This window comes from Malus domestica, chromosome 10, assembly GCF_042453785.1.
Source record: "Malus domestica chromosome 10, GDT2T_hap1".
Taxonomy (NCBI): domain Eukaryota; kingdom Viridiplantae; phylum Streptophyta; class Magnoliopsida; order Rosales; family Rosaceae; genus Malus; species Malus domestica.
Window position 1 is genome coordinate 7493670 of NC_091670.1, and position 18002 is coordinate 7511671.

Below are 18002 nucleotides of genomic sequence, written 5' to 3' on the forward strand. Positions count from 1 at the left end.
AAATTTGGGGCCTCCGCTGGTTCCTTACCGGAAATGAAAGGAGGACCAAAAGTGGCCTAGTATGCTGTTGTAGCAACTGCCCAACATGTTGGACGGATGGCAAGAAATTTCGGATTGAAATCAGTTGTAAATGAAGGTGAAAGGGTTTACTTGTATTAACAAGAAAAGGCAAGCTATCATGAGCTCTCGAGTGGGAGTCACGGTCTAATTGTATACATTGAAGATACAACCCGAAAGCCCCACTCGAGAGCCAGTTTGGGCGAATGCTATAAACAGGTCGTTGTGTGTCGGTAAGTGGTTGTGCTTTGAATGAATTACCGTGTGTCAAGGTAAGGTCTGCAATCCGAAAATTGGCAGAGTTTACGAGTTAATGTTGAGCAAGGGCTTTGTGCTTCATGTATGCAGCTGATGGACTATAAAAGCCACCAATTGCTGCAGATGCAAGCTGTGTTAAACTGTGACTTGGAATCGAACAATTTGGTTTTCAATTCCACTATGCACCTTTCTCCGATTCCCTCATTCTTCACCATCTTCGTGCTTTTCTAACACCGAAAGCTTTGTACATGGCAAGAAATTCCTGGTTCTATAAGATTCAGCAGGAAAATAAGGTGTCAATCTGCATATACAACCATCACGACACTTTTTCCTTTGATGCTTGCATCACGCAGTAAGCACCATAACGTTATCAGTGTATTCCAACAGAAGGGAAAGGATAGTAGTTGATGCATACAATAACTACATTTGTACATTTGCATCACGCAGTAAGCACCATAACGTTATCAGTGTATCTCGGAATTCTCAAGTCCTTCCCAGATTGCAACTTGTGAACCAGATTGATGGAACTTGAGAGATTCTGTGGAGAATTTTGGAAGATAACAAAGGCTTTAAACCTTTCGAGAATGATCTATTTGACTTTGTTGATATATATTGTAGACAATGATCTATTTGACATCACCTATAATAATATAGAAAACCAAAAACAACCAGGCTGCAAGGGACTTCACAACTTCCTACCTACGGTCATGCCTGAATTATCACCATTAACGGCAGAAGGGGCAATGTTGGCAACCATGGCTATAACATCTGAACCCTTAGCTTTGTTAATGTAGAAAGAGGAAGATCGAAGGAGAAGATCAGAGTACAAGAAATACAGAGAGAGAGAGATTTTAGAGAGAGAAGTTGTAATATTGATCTTTCTTAGTATTCAAGTAATTACAACGATGTACTTATATCAAAGACTAACTGTCTAACTAACTATCTAACTAAGTTTCACAACCTTTGGACAGATGGCATAATCCTAGCCACTGTCTATGCCTTACATGCCCCTGCAAACTCATGAGGGGATGATCCAAGCATGAGGTTGAAACAATGAGACTGAAAAAGAGGAGTACTAAGACCCTTAGTTAGAATATCTGCAAACTGTTCGCGAGATGAGACAAACTGAACACAAAGTTTCGTCTGAGCAACCCGTTCACGCACAAAATGTACATCGATCTCAATGTGCTTCGTGCGTTGATGTTGGACCGGATTAAAGGACAAGGCGATAGCAGAAAGGTTGTCACAAAAGAGAACTGGAGGACGAGCAGGCTGGACATGCAGAAATTCCAGCAGTTGCTGAATCCAATCAAGCTCAACGGAGGTAGTAGACATAGCCCTGTATTCTGCTTCCGTTGAGGAACGAGAAACAGTTTGTTGTTTCTTGGAGGACCAGGAAATAGGGTTATTTCCCAAGAAGACAACCAAACCAGTAGTTGAACGGCGATCATTGGGATCACCAGCCCAATCGGCATCACTAAATGCTTTCAGTAGTAAATCCCCGCGAGTATAAGACATGCCAACAGATAATGTGCCTTTGAGATACCTCAAAATCCTCTTTATGGTTGTAAAATGGGACATCATTGGAGATTGCATGAACTGACAGACTTGATGAACTGAGAAGGCAATGCCCGAGCGAGTGAAAGTGAGGTATTGAAGGGCGCCAACAATACTCCGGTATGCAGTTGGATTATTATAGGGAGTGCCATCATCTTTAACCAACCGATTGTAGGGTAAGCATGGAGTGTCACAAGGCTTACAATCAACCATCTCAACTTTCTGCAACAAATCCAGTATATATTTGGACTGAGACAAGAATAGTCCCGTAGCAGTTTTGATAACCTGAATGCCCAAAAAATAATGAAGCTCCCCCAAGTCCTTGATGTCAAATTCAGATGTTAAAAAGTTGATCACCTGTTGAATAACGGAATGAGAGTTGCCAGTAAGAATAATATCATCGACATAGAGGAGGAGGACCACAATGTCACTGCCAACAATCTTAACAAATAAGGAAGAATCAGCATATGTGGACTGAAACCCAAGAGTGGGAAGAAAACTTGTAAATCGTTCATTCCAGGCTCTAGGTGCCTGTTTCAATCCATAGAGTGACTTGTGTAAATGACAAACCAATTCAGGATGTGCCGGATCTCCAAAACCAGGAGGTTGAGACATGTACACTTCTTCATTTAACAAACCATGCAAAAAGGCATTCTTGACATCCAATTGACGAAGAGTCCAATTGAAGTGAGCAGCCAAGGCTAGAACTATCCGCACAGTGGTTGGTTTAACCACAGGACTAAATGTTTCACCATAGTCCAATCCAGGCTCTTAACTAAACCCCTTAGCAACAAGGCGAGCCTTATGTCTAGCCACTGTCCCATCTAAGTTCTTTTTGAGTTTGAAAACCCACTTACAACCAACAAGGTTCTTGTGAGGAGGCAAATGTACAAGACTCCAAGTATGTTGTTTATGCAATGCATCAATCTCTTCCTGCATCGCTTTATACCAAACAGGGACCTTCATTGCAGATTTATATGTTGCAGGTTCCACCAAAGTTAAATCCACATCATGAGATTCAGTCACTTGAGTGAAAAAGGCCTTCTTCTTGATGATGCCATTCTTACTTCTAGTTTGTATAAGATGCATATTAAGTGGAGCAAGTGGTAATACCACTTGAAGTAAATTTGGACTAAAATCAGAGTCCACAGGGAGTTGAGAAGGAGAACTTGCAGTAGCAGTAATGGATTGAGAAAAAGGGCTAGCTGTTGAAACTGATGGAGAAGACAGTATGTCATTAGGTGGAGAGGTGGATGGTAGAGGTGATTGGGGGGAGTGTGGTGGAGATGAAACTAAGATATTATTCATATTAGAAACTGAAAGTGATGACCAGGACTGAGAAGAAGATGATGTGATAGGTTTGTGCTTAGACAATGCAGACAAGTGAGGGTAGGGAAATCTAGTCTCATCAAACACAACATGTCTAGAAATGTAGAACCGACCTTTTAACACATCAAAACAAATGAATCCCTTATACTTTGAGGCATACCCAAGAAAGACACACTCTGTAGTTTTGGCTTGCAACTTGGTCTGAACATAAGGTCTTAATAGAGGAAAGCAGGAACACCCAAACACCTTAAGATGTGTCAAAATAGGAGGAGTGCTAAAAAGTATTTCAAAAGATGAACAATTATTCAACACTGGTGTAAGCATTCGATTTATAAGATATACAGCAGCTTGACAAGCAAAGGTCCAGAAAGAATAGGGTAATTTGGCATATTGTAATAATGTGACAGTGGTTTCAACAATGTGTCTATGTTTTCTCTCAGCCAAACCATTTTGTTCGGGAGTATGTGGACAAGATTTATGATGAAGGATACCTTGATTGGTAAGAAAAGTTTGAAGTTTATTGTTACAATATTCACCACCACCATCAGTTTGTAAAATTTTAATACAAGTAGAAAATTGGGTTTGCACAAAGGAAGAGAAGGCAACAAAGATGTCAAAGAAATCGGATTTATTGACAAGAGGAAACAACCAACAGTATCTAGTGCACTCATCAATGAGAGTTACATAATACTTGTAACCATCAATAGAATTACACGGAGAAGGACCCCAAAGGTCACTGTGTATAGTTTCGAAAGGAATTACAGAGTTGTGCACACGAGACTGAAACGGCAATTTAGTAAATTTGCCCTCTAAACAACTATGACATAGCCTAGGAACACTGTCCTTTGTACAAGAGATATGAGACTTAGTAAGCATGATAGAAGCAATGGTATTTGAAGGATGCCCTAACCTATTGTGCCAAAGATTAGAGCTAACAAGCTGTCCAAGTAATGCAGAAGCTTTAGAATTGCCTGGAGAGGGAAATGATTGATGATTGGAAAGTGATGGAATGGGGTATAGTCCATTACTGCATGGTCCTTTGTACAAAAGCCTCCCTGTGACTTTATCATGAATCCAGAAACAATAAGCATCAAAGACTAACCAGCAATTATTATCAAGACAAATGCGATGAACTGATAACAAATTGTGAGATAGCCGAGGCACATAGAGGATGGAATTCAATTTTAGTGGCTGCACAGGTGTAGGAATAATGGAACTACCAATATGTGAAATTTGCAAACCTTCACCATTAGCCGTTTGCACTGTCTCATTAGAGGGATAAGGCGTTGCCATGGACAAATTACTGAAATCAGCAGTCATATGGTTTGTAGCCCCCGAATCAGTAAGCCAAATCTGTGATGTAGGAGTTGAAGAAGACTGAGAAGATACTGTGTGCAGAGCCTGGATATTGGATTGAGGAGAGAAAGTTGGTGTTGAAAGAGTATATGCACTAGTAGGCATCGGAGAGTAATGTGGACCACCAAAGTTAGGACCTTTATCATTGAAGAAACAATACCAGGTAGTATGATTTGCCTTGCCACAAATGTGGCAGCCTTGTCGTTCTAACTGTTTGGAATGACAAAATGGAGCAATGTGACCAAACTGATTACATAATTGACAAGGTACTTGCTGGAAAGAGGAACCAACAGACTGTGATGGAAAAGGTCCAAGCACTCCAGAGAAAACAGGTGTTGAAGGAGAACCTCGATTGGGAAACTGCTGTCTGGGACTAGGATTAGAATACCTATATCCCTGATTAGTTTTACCTTTACCCTTCTTAGTGAAATGAAAAGATCGATACCCACCAGCAGAACCAGGATGAGGACCTGAAAACCCCGGATGATCACCAACAGATTGATGAGATTTAGGGCCAGAGGTATTAGCCACCATGGCAGACAAAAACTGAGAATTAACAGTACTGTCCACAATCAGTTCTTCAGCAAGAAGCTGCACCCTAAATTCTTGGAGAGAGATTACATTCTCACGACCCCTTATAACACTACGAAACGTATTGTACTCGGGAGGTAATCCATTAAGAGCAAGGATAACAATATCCTCATCTGCAAAAGCAACTCTAGTTGCGGACAAGTAGTCTCGAGCTTCCTTAATTCGTTGCAGATATTGAGATACAGAATCAGTCCCTTTCTTGATTGTTTGAAGATTCGACTTGAGTTGAAAAACACTAGTCCAAGAGACAACAGAGAATTATTCCTTTAACCTGGTCCAAAGATCACAAGCATTTGTACTACCAATAGCACAAGAAATCGCAACCGGTGACAGAGTTGCAGTAATCAACTGCATAAGAGCCCGATCATGCATCTTCCAAACAATGTATTCTTCATTCTCAGAAGGAGTGGACGAATTGGAAGCATCAACACCAGAACACATAACATATCGAGATGGACAGAGAGTAGAGCCATCAACAAACTTCATAATCCCGTGTCCCTCAAGTAGCATTTGCATTTGGAAATGCCAATTCAAGTAATTAGACTCATCAAGCTTCACATTCACAGATGTAGAAATTGTATAAATAAGACCAGTAATAGGCGATTGGAGAATTTGTAATTGAGATGCAGTAACCATATTTGCAGAATGGAGATAGAAATGTGAAAGAAGCAATATCACAAACACCTGGTGTGCACAAACTGATAGACACAGAACGAAAGTAGTCGGGAAGTGTAGAAGCCCGAGAAAATACAGAGTAAGAGAATACCAGAAATCGACCAAGAATACAGCAATACACGATCAACAAAGGAAAAACAAATCACAAACCAAGAAAATGAGCGGAAGCAGTCGAAGGATCGACGAACACAGCGCAAGCAACAATGGCGATTGATACCATGTTAATGTAGAAAGAGGAAGATCGAAGGAGAATATCAGAGTACAAGAAATAGAGAGAGAGAGAGAGAGAGATTTTAGAGAGAGAAGTTGTAATATTGATCTTTCTTAGTATTCAAGTAATTACAACGATGTACTTATATCAAAGACTAACTGTCTAACTAACTATCTAACTAAGTTTCACAACCTTTGGACAGATGGCATAATCCTAACCACTGTCTATGCCTTACAAGCTTCACCGTCATTCTGATTTAATAGCAAAAAACAAAGAAAGGTAAACACCCATGGGGAATTTCCTATGACCTATAAGGATCCTTAGAACATAAGGAACGATATATGGAGAGATGGATTGACACTCACAAAGTTTCCTGTATGCTCCCATCTTGTACAGATCCATGTGTAGCACCAGACGAAGCAGGGGACTCAAATTCAATCACTGAAACCAATTAAACACATGTTAAGAGCATATTCGCGAATGAGCAGGTCAACACGTCACTGAATGAAGTCCTCTGTTTCTTTCGGAGTTCCACTCGTCCAGCCTTCTTCACGAACATATACAATAAACGCCACAAAGATAACAAACTATTATTGAAGAAATAAGGCAACATGCGACAGTTTGGCACCAAATATTCGGTGGTGTAGAAAGAGAAGCCGAAGTACACAATTCTCGGTCCCTTACCTTGATGACTGACCTCTTTTCCAAATGAACCGAACCTCAATACCACATTCATCATTAGAACTAACCTTGGATGATGTAGATTGACCTTTTTACACTGCATCTGAAATATGCACACACAATTGAAAGCGTCAAGAACGATTCTGGAATGCAAAACGTGTCATTGAACAAAATAGAAGACAACGTACCTCTCCATTAATGCTATCATCTTTCAGGTCTATGATAACTACAGAAACCCTGACCTTCAATTTCGTTTCATATCCGTGCCAGTTTCACTGTGCTACAGAAAGATGCATCACAGATTTCCAAATAAAAGGCCAGACTGTGTACATATTCAAGATGGCAAACTGAGAAAACATGTACATGAATCTGTACAGCAAATAGTCCTCTATGGAAGATAGCTTCCTACTGTTTGTAATAATATAATTGCTTAGTGATGCATACTAATATCAAGACAACACTAGCATTAATCATCAGACTTTATGTTTTATAACGCTTTATTTTCTTCGGAAAAACTACTTATACCAAGTCTCAGCTCGAATATATTTTGTCTCAAAAGAGAACATCAAAAGCAACAACATTATCAGAAGCTATATACAAATGACAAATGGTAGTAGGAAGCGATAAAAATCATGAACTACTTTCTTTCCAAAGGAGATGGAGTGTGTTTGTAAGAAGAAGGGGAAAGAAATTTCAATTGACAAAAGACAAGGAAAATGAATAAACAAGTAAATGATCCTGCATTACCTGAGTGTAACAGATTCTCTTATCAAAACAACGTTCTTTTCTCTTCTCGCGAAACCGAGTTAAAGATGCAGCTCTCTGCGGTTGAGTTGGCTTTACAGGTAAGTCATTCGTACCCTGGAAGAGGAGATGTCATCACAGCAGCAATGTGACAGAAAGTAACACCAACCGAGAGACTATATTTTCGAGAAACTTGAAATGATATACACATTACATATCTAAAACTACATGCTGGTTAAAAGGAACCGGCCCCATGGAAGGAGGATCCAGAATGCTTAAGAGTAAGGTTGCAGTTGCACAAGAGTCTTATAACTAGGGGCATTTTGGATTTTTTATCCTCTAAAACTTTCTATACCGGCAAAGACTTATAACCGTAATAAAAATATGAGGAATTGAATTGAGGAGGAGTTGGAATGAGGAGACATTAGAATCAGATTCCTATTGAAGCTGTTCAATTAAGGGCTCGTTTGGATGTGCTTTTAAAATGACTGAAAGCGCTTTTAGAGGAAATGTTTTTTGCAAGAAGCATCAATTATGTGCTTTTCTAGGAAGCACTTTAAGTGATTTTCCAGGATTTACTTGTATTTTAACTAAGGATTGGTTCCAAAAATATTTTTACCAAAAGCGCTTTCAGTCATTTTAAAAGCACATCCAAACAAGCCCTAAATGTCTTGAAATTGGAATATAAATGACACTATAAAGTTGTTTACTAATTTAGCAGAATCGGAATATAAACCATTATGATTACTAAAATGCACTTGTCTGTCCCAAATCAAATATTTTATATACTTTTTTTAAATAAGATTTGATATAATAGTAAGAAAAAACTTAAATTTTTTTTTTATTTCATAGACACACTAAAATGCTTTTGTTTATTTTATTTTATTCAAATTTAAGTATTTACTTTAATGTTTAATTTTTTTCGCTCAAGATGTAGTTTCTTCTCTTCGGCATATGCATGAAATTATGCATAATGTGAATGAGCATGAAGTTGTGCATAATGTGAATGAGCATAGAAATAAAAAAAGTAAGGAGTTGTGCATAGTTAAACTAGGGTTAATGGGTTTATAAAGGATAGTCTTGGAAATAAAAAAAGTAAGTGAGGGTATAAAGGGAACAAAAGTGTCATTCTGATTGCCCAAACAATCAGGAATTGGATTACCACCTACATCTAAAGAATCCAATTCCACCAATACAAGGAATTGAATTCCAAAATTTGTGTGGGCCCCACTGCTTTTTTGATTTCTTAATGTTTAGTAAACATCGAAGTACTCCGTAATCGAAATTCAATTTCTACATTTTCATTATGATTACGGATACATAAACATGCCCTTAAATATTTCTATTTTGGCACTTTGAAATCCTTCTATTATGGCTACTCTCTCGCTTTATCGCGGAGAGCCTTTGTGATTGGGGTTGTGTGTTATGGTTTAGTGTTTTTGTTTATTTTGTTTAGGTTGTGGTTTTGTTGTCTATGCTTGGCAGAGGACTATGTCGACTTCTTTGTGTTGTCTCATAGTAGGACTTCTTTGGCGCTGTGCATCGTTGTGTGGAAGTTCATCAGAAAGTGTTGCAAAGGTTTTGCCCTCGTGAGTGTAGTTTTCGTCTAGTTCAATATGGTTATGTTGGTTAGGTTTTGTTTCGTCTTTTTGTTGCATTAGTAATTTGAGAATTTATTCTTGAACGATGATGTATCTAGTTCTATTGTTTAATGAAATCTCTACCTTGAAAAAAATAGAGATTATATTTTTAAATTATTTGATCCGACAATCGAAATTAAAAAATTTGTGCAAAAAGTAAAAATGAGGATCATTTAAGAAAAAGATTATCCCGCCACGACCCCAATTTTTTTTTATTTTGCTTTTGGGTTAATGGACTACCACCACATTGGGCGGTGGTCTGCTATATTAACCAGTTATGTCAACCCAAAACCCTAAAAACCTCTCACGCACCCGCACTCTAGTCTCCGTCTCTCCTCCCCTTCTTTGTCCCCGTCTCTCTCAAGCCCTCGTGGTTGTCGAAGACTGACAAACACTTGGACACGCAGAACAGAGTTAGGGCAAATCAAGATGATCATCCCAGTGCGCTGTTTCACCTGCGGCAAGGTACCCCCATTTCTCCCTTTACCTAACCGTAGGCCTGGGTTTTCTGCCTCTCTTAGTTTTATTCAGCGTTTCGATAGGGTTTTGGATTTGGGGATGATTGAATAATTGGTGGTTTATATGTTTAATTTTAGGTTATCGGAAACAAATGGGATACGTATCTCGACCTGCTGCAGGCCGATTACACAGAAGGGTAAGTTGCTCAATTTTGGATTTTAAAAATTCAATAATGTCAATGATTCTTGCCTTGTTTATGCTAATTGAGGCGTGTTGTGAATTGCACAATATAATGTCAAAAACCGGTTCTGTAATGCGTAGGCATAAACATAGACTAGGGTTTAATTGGGTTGATTATGAGGTGATTATGATGATATATGTTGTACGATTACCTGAAAAAGACATAATAAAATAGGCTTTATAATGACAGGGATACGAGGTTTTTCGATGGCCAATGCTCATTTTTCAGTTTTCACAGACTTATCAGTTGGGGGTGTAGTTTATCGATCCTTGAATGGAGCATAATCTGTGTTCATTATTTTTACTGTTGCATCTGCGGGCATAATAAAATAGGTCTTGTATTGACATGGATGAGAGGTTTCTCGACGGGAATGCTCATTTTTCAGTTTTGACAAACTCATCTGGTTAGTTTATCGATCCTCGAATGATTTGCATCTGCATGCATAATAAAATGGGCCTTGTAGTGACATGTATAAGAGGTTTCTCGATGGGAAATGCTCTTTTTTCAGTTTTTACAGAGTAATGAGTTGGGTGTAGTTTATTGATTCTTGAATGATGCATATATGTTTCCAACTATTTTTTCTGTTGCATCTGTGTGCATACAAATGTGTGTACATATTGGAGTTTAAAGTGCAGACAAATAGCTATGAGTAATTTTAAAAGTGTACTCATCACTGGTTGTAGACAGCCAGTCTGAAGTGTAGGAATAAAGTTATCAGTTTGTCCTAGAAGAGAGTTTACTTACTGGTTCGAATTTTCTGGAATACAGAGACGCACTAGATGCATTGGGTCTGGTCCGCTACTGCTGCCGGCGTATGCTTATGACTCACGTTGATCTTATCGAGAAGCTTCTCAACTACAATAGTAATCTCTCTCTCCCCCTCCCTCCCCCCCCCCTCTCTCTCTCTCTCTCTCTCTACACATGCACAAAATCTACTCAAAAGGTGTCTGAGAATTTTACTGACACAGTGACACTGGGCTTTGTTACAGCTTTGGAGAAGTCTGACGCCAGTTGAGGAAGCTCGTGTAACAAGTGCCAGATGCTCGTTTTATGTGATCTTTGTCAAGTATCTTAATGTGGTAAAACCTTCATGTTGTTTTGTCTGGATCACCATCGATCCTTATTGCCATACTTAGAAACTTGAAATATCTAATATGATTATCTAGTTGTAGGGAGATACTTATGTATGCAGTTGAGGCATTTATGTTGCTGCACTAGTTTACGAACTTATTAAATAGAATGAAAGACTGAATGCTTCTGACAGAAAGTAGTGTTATTGTTAGTGTTCCTTGATCTAAAATGATGATGGTATGCAAACTTTAGTCTCGCATGTAACTTTGGTGTGATTTGTTCACCATGCTACTGTAGATGCAGGATTTCTATGGTTAGGTTCCAGGAACATGGTTTGAATTGCTCTTTAGTCACAGGGGATAGTTTTCAGAAAAATGGTGGAATGTTGGGAAAAAGAAACAGGCCAGGAACACGGTTCCACCTGATATCTTTTTGTTTTCCTCCACCTCCACATAAGTGAATTCCCTGAACTCATCCTCCCTTCTTGTTCTTAGAAAGGATGAGGTGCCACTAGGGCATTAGGTATTGACACCTAGAAACAGTTCTAGTGTTTATTGTTCTCTCCTTTTCCATGGCTTTTTTGGCTGCGTGATTGTTTTCTTCCGAGCAATTTACTCGTTCGTTGTGGAAGAAATAACAATCTCCAAGTGGAATTGTGGGTGTTTTCTTACCTTCTAGAATTATAGCTATTGTTACTGGCAGTCATGAATGGTCATCTTGTATTTGCTCTCCTAACACCAATTAGAGCAGGACGGGACTTGTTTCAAGTGCAAATAGCAGCATCCTAAGGGTCTGTTTGGTATCCTATTGAAAAAATTTCATCATTTTTATAACATTTCTTAAGAACATGAACATCTCTTGAAAACAATTTTCTTTAAGACTTAAAAACTTGTTTGATATAAGATTTAAAATTGTTTTTAAATTTTAAAATTTAAACTGGACAAAGAAGTCCAAAGAGAGAGGTCGCAAAAGAGGGAGAAAGAGGAGAGAGGAGGGAAAAAAAAGCGAGAATTGGAGAAGTGAGAAAGAAGAGAGGATCCGAGGAGATAAAAAGGAGGGGAGGAGGAAAAAAAAAACTGAGGATTGGAGAAGTGAGAAAGAAGAGAGGATCCGAGGAGATAAAAAGGAGGAGAGAGAAGAAAAAGAGAGATTCGGAATGAGAGGGGAGGGGGGGGAGAGAAAAAATGAGCGGGTTTAAGTTAACTCTTCCAAGTAAAGGGGTTACAAACGCAACCGTTGCCATTAGAATAGTACTAATCTATTCAAGGATGGCTGTTTTTTTTGGGACAAGGATTGTCTGCCCTCTCACTTCTGGTGCCCTTCCGTGCCCGTCTATTTGTGTGGTCACGGTTAAGTCACGTCAAACATTTTTTATTACTATTTATTTTTGTGTTATTATCTCTATAAAAAAATAATATAAAATGTTGACGTGGGTTAACCGTGACCATACAAAACAGGAGGGCACCGGAAATGGGAGGACAGACAATCCATGTCCCTTTTTTTGCGTAGGATAACTAATAATGGAATGCTAATCAGGTGGATTAGTCACTTAAGCCATGAAGGTGATGGTATGTATGCTATTGAAAGACCTGATTGATACGTTTTCTGCTTTGCCCCACTCAAATTATGGTTGATTGCATCCGGCAGATGGTATTTGACGAGACATCCACGCATTCATTTTAATAATTCTCGCACTCGTTTATTCCTTTTTATAATTTTCAAACTTGTTTAAATTGTAGTCATCGTGTCAAATGAACTGGAAATGATCAAAATGACATGTGAGAGCACCTGCCTATACATGTAACTCACTAACATGTGAGAGAAATTGGGGGTAATTTTGGCTTTTTATGTCAGTTGGATTGACTTGTACATTCAATATCTCAATGATATTGAACTTTAGAAAATGCGCCTCCATGACATCCTTATTTGTGAGGAAATTGCGGGAGTGAGGGTCAATCAATTTTCATCTCGAACAATGATTTAAGCTCGTAAGAATAAATAGGCACGGCGAAAGTTATAGTTTAACCACTAAAGGACCACTCCTAAATAGGACTTTATAACACAAGATGTTTTAGAAGGAATTGGATGCAATCCGAAATCTAGTGTTCGGAGCTTAGAAATAAAAAAATCTAGACTATACAAATTGAATTTAACAGTTCTTATTAACTCATTCTGTTGGTCCACTTCACATAAACGAAATAATTTTTTTTGCCACACAAATCAAATGCTAAAATTTTGGATCTCTAAACTCCGAACACTAACATCTAGAGTGAAACCAATTCCGTTTTAAAGAAGCTCTCGGTTTATTATTGATAGAGAAGATTACAGATGAAAATATAAATAATCCTAGCAAATCCCGGTTGAGAAAGGAAAATAAAACGGGGAATTAAATAAATAACTTTGTACCTTGAAAATTGTTGTCCTACGAAACATCATAAAAACGTCAAAATCTACTTTTGTGTCATGGTGAAGTGACAACTTGAAATCATCACCTCATTTCCTTTGCGGAAATTTATTACCGTTAGAGTGAACTCCAAAAATTCAAATACACTGTTCAACGTAGGATTTCATGATGGATTGTCTGTCTTCCTCATCTCGTATGATTATATTTCTGTGGTCACGGTTAAACTACATCAACATTTTATATTGATTTTTTATAGAAATAAAAAGATAAAAACCAATAAGAATATAAAATATTGACGTGGCTTAACCGTGACCACAGAAATAGAAGAGTATGGGATGGGAGAGGGCAAACAATCCAGGTCCTTTCATGATTCACATTATACATCACGTTAACATTTCGAGCTTAAGATAAGGTCTTTTTGTAATACAAATCACTTAGTAAAGATTATATATGCAAAAAAGAAAATAAAATTAAAATCATTTAGTTAATTAATTATAATAAATAGAATAATTTTTTTCGTAATACTTTTTTTAATTTTGAACATTTAATTTCATATAATTCGATGACTAAATGATCTTGTATTTTATTTTATTTACTTTCAAATATTATGTTTACGTAGTGTTTTATAAATAAAATAAACGGTTTTGATAAAGCAAAAACATCCGTCAAACAAACACGAAATGTTTTGAGGAAGACCTCCTATAAAACTTTGAAGTAGCTAAACATTGTTCTATTGATAATAATGCAACATAGAAGTAGTGAATCAAATTTTGAAAAGGAAATATAATGAATGACAACCTAACACTAACATGTAGCTGCACCCAATTGGTCTAAACAATAAAACTTTCCACAGCCTTGTTAAATATATATATCAACTAATTGTGTCCCTTGTGTGAATGGAGACATTATGAATCATGATGATGGACAGTTGCAAGGAAAATAAGATAAGAAAGGGACTCCTCATACATGATACATGATTTATCCTTACCTTTTGCTTGAATTCAAAGAAACAAACCACGTGGCAACTTCCAAATGCCTAGTGGGACAGATATTTTTTTGGTATATTAAGTATCACAATATAATTAGTTAGATATTTACACCTCAACACTCCGTCGAAGTACGACGAGAGGAAATGTAGACATATATCTATACTATCATTAAGAAAACCATATTTGTCAACTTTTTTCCTCTTTTTTTCTTATTTTACCCCTACTTTTGATACACACTATTGACAAAAGGAGAGCAAAATAGTAATTTTGTACATTTTGACAAAATGACGATCATATCTTTATTTTACCCTCATTTTTTTTAGATGATGACAATCACATTTTTCTAATTTTACCCTCACTTTTGATACACAATATTTATATAAGGAAGACAAAACAGTAATTATGTAATGTTAAAAAAATATGCACTTACTAAGAGAAATTGTTCACACACAAAGTATGCTCTCCGCTATTATTTATAACAAGTTTTATGATGCCGATGTGTTTTTATTGTGAACAAGCTTTTGGGAACTTGAATGGACAATTTTGGATAGGACAAATACACATTATTTGCATATCAACCAGGTTATTTTGTTTATTTGCATTTGGCAGCAGAATATAATACATAATACATTGCAGATGTACGAATAATTTGTTATCGATGTTTTGTTTTATTTCGAAATAATATCTTGTTTAAAGAGTCAATTTCAAGAAAACAAATAAGAGAAGAAGAATTCCTACATTCCCAAGTCCTTTTGGCTGTGCTCTCTCCCCCTCTCTTAACAGAGATTCTAATTGATTTGCAAGTCTTAGCCGTCGGTCCCTTGCTTTAGTTTGAGACCGGCGACAGCCTCTCCCCCTCCTCTAACCTATCCATCTCCTTAGCCTCTCCCCGTCCCCGTGCCTCCCATCCCCCGACTTTTACGGCAGAATTGTACTGGCGGTGCTTGTGCTAGTCTGCGTGTGTTTGTGATAGCCAATGGAGGTATTATTATTAATGCTTGCTTGTGCAAACTACACCAGATAAAATTAATCGCTATCGTTTCATTTCGCAAAAACAATAAAAGGTGGTACCCAGTGCACAAGGCTCCCGCTTTACGTAGGATCTGGGATAAAACATAAAAATTAATAATTAATGAGAGTATAGGATTATATTTGCGCTTCTAAAATTCTCAAGATCGTAAGCAATTGACTAGAGTTGCAAAGTTCAACACGGAACATGAATAGGATTATTCTACTAACTTCATTACTAAAGTTTTCATTGCCCGGCCCCCCAAATAAAAATTTGCATAAACATTAGTACTTCAAATTCAAATTAGACGAGTAATATTTTTGTCAAAATTTGAAGAAATCTCAAGTTCAAATTCGAACTTCTAAAACTAATTACTAACAACGAGGTTTAAATAAACACACAAAGCATAAAGCCATTAATCTCTCTCTAGTAAACCATACAACAAAAACCAGGAAAAACTGATCATATCTTCGCCTATTTAATCAAAATATGAGATGAACAAGATCATAACTAAATGTCAAATTACCAACAAAAACAAGGAACCAACTTTCAAATTTATGTCGTCATATATAATATTTTCAATATCATAAAAGAAGCTGCTAAATAATTCACAATCACACTGAAGCCTGTGGGAGCTTTGAACCCACCACCTTACCCTCCTGACCCAACCCGCCGGCCGCTCGCATTTCTCCGCCGACCCCCGCGGGGCCCACTGCTTGATACGCCTGCTGCTGTTGCTGCACAACCCCTCCCGGCGCGGTATAGTATACCTGCCTCCCCGTCGTGCTATCGTACGCCACCTGTGTATATGGTGTTGTGTCGGCGTACGTCGCCACGTATTTTGGCGGCTGTGGCGGGAGAGTAGTCGGCTGCTGCTGCTGCTGCTGCGGTTGTGGCACTACATTGTACATCGGCGGCTGTTCCCGGTAAATCTCAGACCCCATTCGCTGCTGCACTTGGTAATACCCTTGACCCGGTGGCCCGGTTACCGGTCGCACCATCGGTGGCTGTGCGTGGTACACTGCCCCACCTCCGGGAGCGGATGTAAACATGTACATCGGCTGTTCCGGAGCTCCCGTCCCCGGAAACCCCCCGCTTGTAACCTGCTTCTCCGGCCAGTAGCCAGCTGGCGGGGCAGCCGTCGCCGGAGGAGCCTTCTCCGGCATCTTCTGTACGTAATAATCGCCGGCGCCGGTATAGCCTCCCACGAGATTGTCGTCGTTCTTTCTCCTGTACATAGCTTGCTGATCTTGTTCCCCGATTTGTAGCCTCTGCAATTGCCTCTGGAACTCCACCGAAGTCACCACTGGATCCGATCCGATAACCCGGTCTAGGTGGCCCGATCTGACAAACTCAGGAGGCGGCGCAACTTGTCCCGGTATCGTAGGCGCTGGAGGAGGAGGAAGCGACACGACAGCAGGGACGCCACCCTTTTCCATGCCGAAGAGAAAGTCGACATTATTTTCGACCGGAGGCTTGGAATTCTGGTCGGGCGCCTGGGTGGGACCCGAATTAAGAGCCTCGACGAACCGATCCTTATCGGACCTTCCATCATCCGATCCGAAGCCACCGTTGGGGCTGGCATTAAAGAGGAACAATCTCATGCGGGCGGGCCTACCGGAAGCCCGGTAGAGGCGATCGTACTCGTGCATCATGTGCTCCAAGTCGTCGTCGTTGGTAACGGAGATCAAGGCGTCGAGGTCTTCGCCGGGGAGTTGGTACTTGAACGACACGTCGTACTCGGAGAGGGAGGAGAGCTTGGAAATGATGGCGGCGAACTTGATGTTGCGATCGACGGCGAAAATCTTTGTCTCGCCGCCGACGTAGCAGAGCTGGTTGTCGTGCGGGCGAGGGAGGATCTTTCCACCGTAGCTGCACATGAACTTGGCCTTGTAATTTTGGGTCTGAGGATTGGCTGGGTCGACCTCCCATGGCGGAGTGTTCTCGAAATCGATATCTCGGGAACGTGGGGACGAGTTGCCAGACTCGGGATAGGAGCCGTACGAGTAGTTTTCCATTGTTATGGCGATGAAAGCTTGGGTGCTATGAGGAGAGAGAGAGAGAGAGAGAGAGAGAGAGGTTACTGGGTTTCTGAGTCGGGGAAAGAAAGAGGAAGGTTAAAGACGAAGTGGTGGATATTTTAATTTATTTTTTTCGTTTTTTCTCAAGATCTTTTATTTGGGTTTTGATAAGCTTCACCTGAGGGATTTTTTTATGACAAACCCTCAGTTGGTATCGGCTTACAAAAGAGTAACTTTTTGCAATTAATATTACGGCAGTATTACAATAATAAATACGTAACTATTTGATAGTAAATAAAAGAGATATATAAAACAAGAGTTTGAGTTTTAACGATAAGGACAAAATAAAGAGTAAAGTAAATAGTATCATGATTGAATTTTTAGTATAAAAATATGATTTTTCGTTAAAGTGAACAGTACCGTAAGCTTTTCGTTAAAGTTTCCTAAAACAAAACTTCAAAGTATAACACGTAACAAATACCGTGGTCTTCGAGAGATATTTTAATATGTCACGAATAAGAAAGTACGTCACATGTTATTACATAATTAGAGAAACGTTTAAAAGAATTTTCTCCAATTATATAAGAACATGTAACTTATGGCTTTGTGTTTTAATCACACCAAAAAATATAGTGTTATTTGCATACTTATTTTTATCTCTTACACATTTTTTTTAATTTTGATCATCAATATTTTTTAATTCATTTAA

General features: G+C 38.8%; 3 protein-coding genes across 3 annotated transcripts; 1 reads left to right on the forward strand and 2 right to left on the reverse strand.

The window, feature by feature from the left end:
* Positions 1-1308: 1308 nt before the first annotated feature.
* Positions 1309-2487, reverse strand: LOC139188527 (uncharacterized mitochondrial protein AtMg00810-like). The gene has a single exon (XM_070806114.1). It carries the CDS (start codon positions 2485-2487, stop codon positions 1309-1311), a length of 1179 nt encoding a protein of 392 aa, XP_070662215.1.
* Positions 2488-9302: 6815 nt separating this feature from the next.
* LOC114827533 (DNA-directed RNA polymerase subunit 10-like protein) lies at positions 9303-11066 on the forward strand. The gene is made up of 4 exons (XM_029109522.2): positions 9303-9564; positions 9696-9754; positions 10568-10662; positions 10789-11066. Exons 1-4 carry the CDS (start codon positions 9529-9531, stop codon positions 10812-10814), a joined length of 216 nt encoding a protein of 71 aa, XP_028965355.1. The 5' UTR covers positions 9303-9528; the 3' UTR covers positions 10815-11066.
* A 4653-nt stretch (positions 11067-15719) lies between these two features.
* LOC103436571 (uncharacterized) lies at positions 15720-17559 on the reverse strand. The gene has a single exon (XM_008375010.4). The coding sequence runs from the start codon at positions 17288-17290 to the stop codon at positions 15887-15889; it is 1404 nt and encodes a 467-aa protein (XP_008373232.2). The 5' UTR covers positions 17291-17559; the 3' UTR covers positions 15720-15886.
* Positions 17560-18002: the final 443 nt, after the last annotated feature.

Excerpts from the sequence above, each read along its gene's own strand:
- LOC114827533 (XM_029109522.2), top strand. The coding sequence starts at position 9,529 with ATGATCATCCCAGTGCGCTGTTTCACCTGCGGCAAG. Across the intron at positions 9,565-9,695 it reads GCTGTTTCACCTGCGGCAAG|GTTATCGGAAACAAATGGGA; the intron begins GTACCCCCATTT and ends GTTTAATTTTAG. Across the intron at positions 9,755-10,567 it reads CAGGCCGATTACACAGAAGG|AGACGCACTAGATGCATTGG; the intron begins GTAAGTTGCTCA and ends TCTGGAATACAG.
- LOC139188527 (XM_070806114.1), bottom strand. The coding sequence starts at position 2,487 with ATGTCTCAACCTCCTGGTTTTGGAGATCCGGCACATCCTGAATTGGTT.
- LOC103436571 (XM_008375010.4), bottom strand. The coding sequence starts at position 17,290 with ATGGAAAACTACTCGTACGGCTCCTATCCCGAGTCTGGCAACTCGTCC.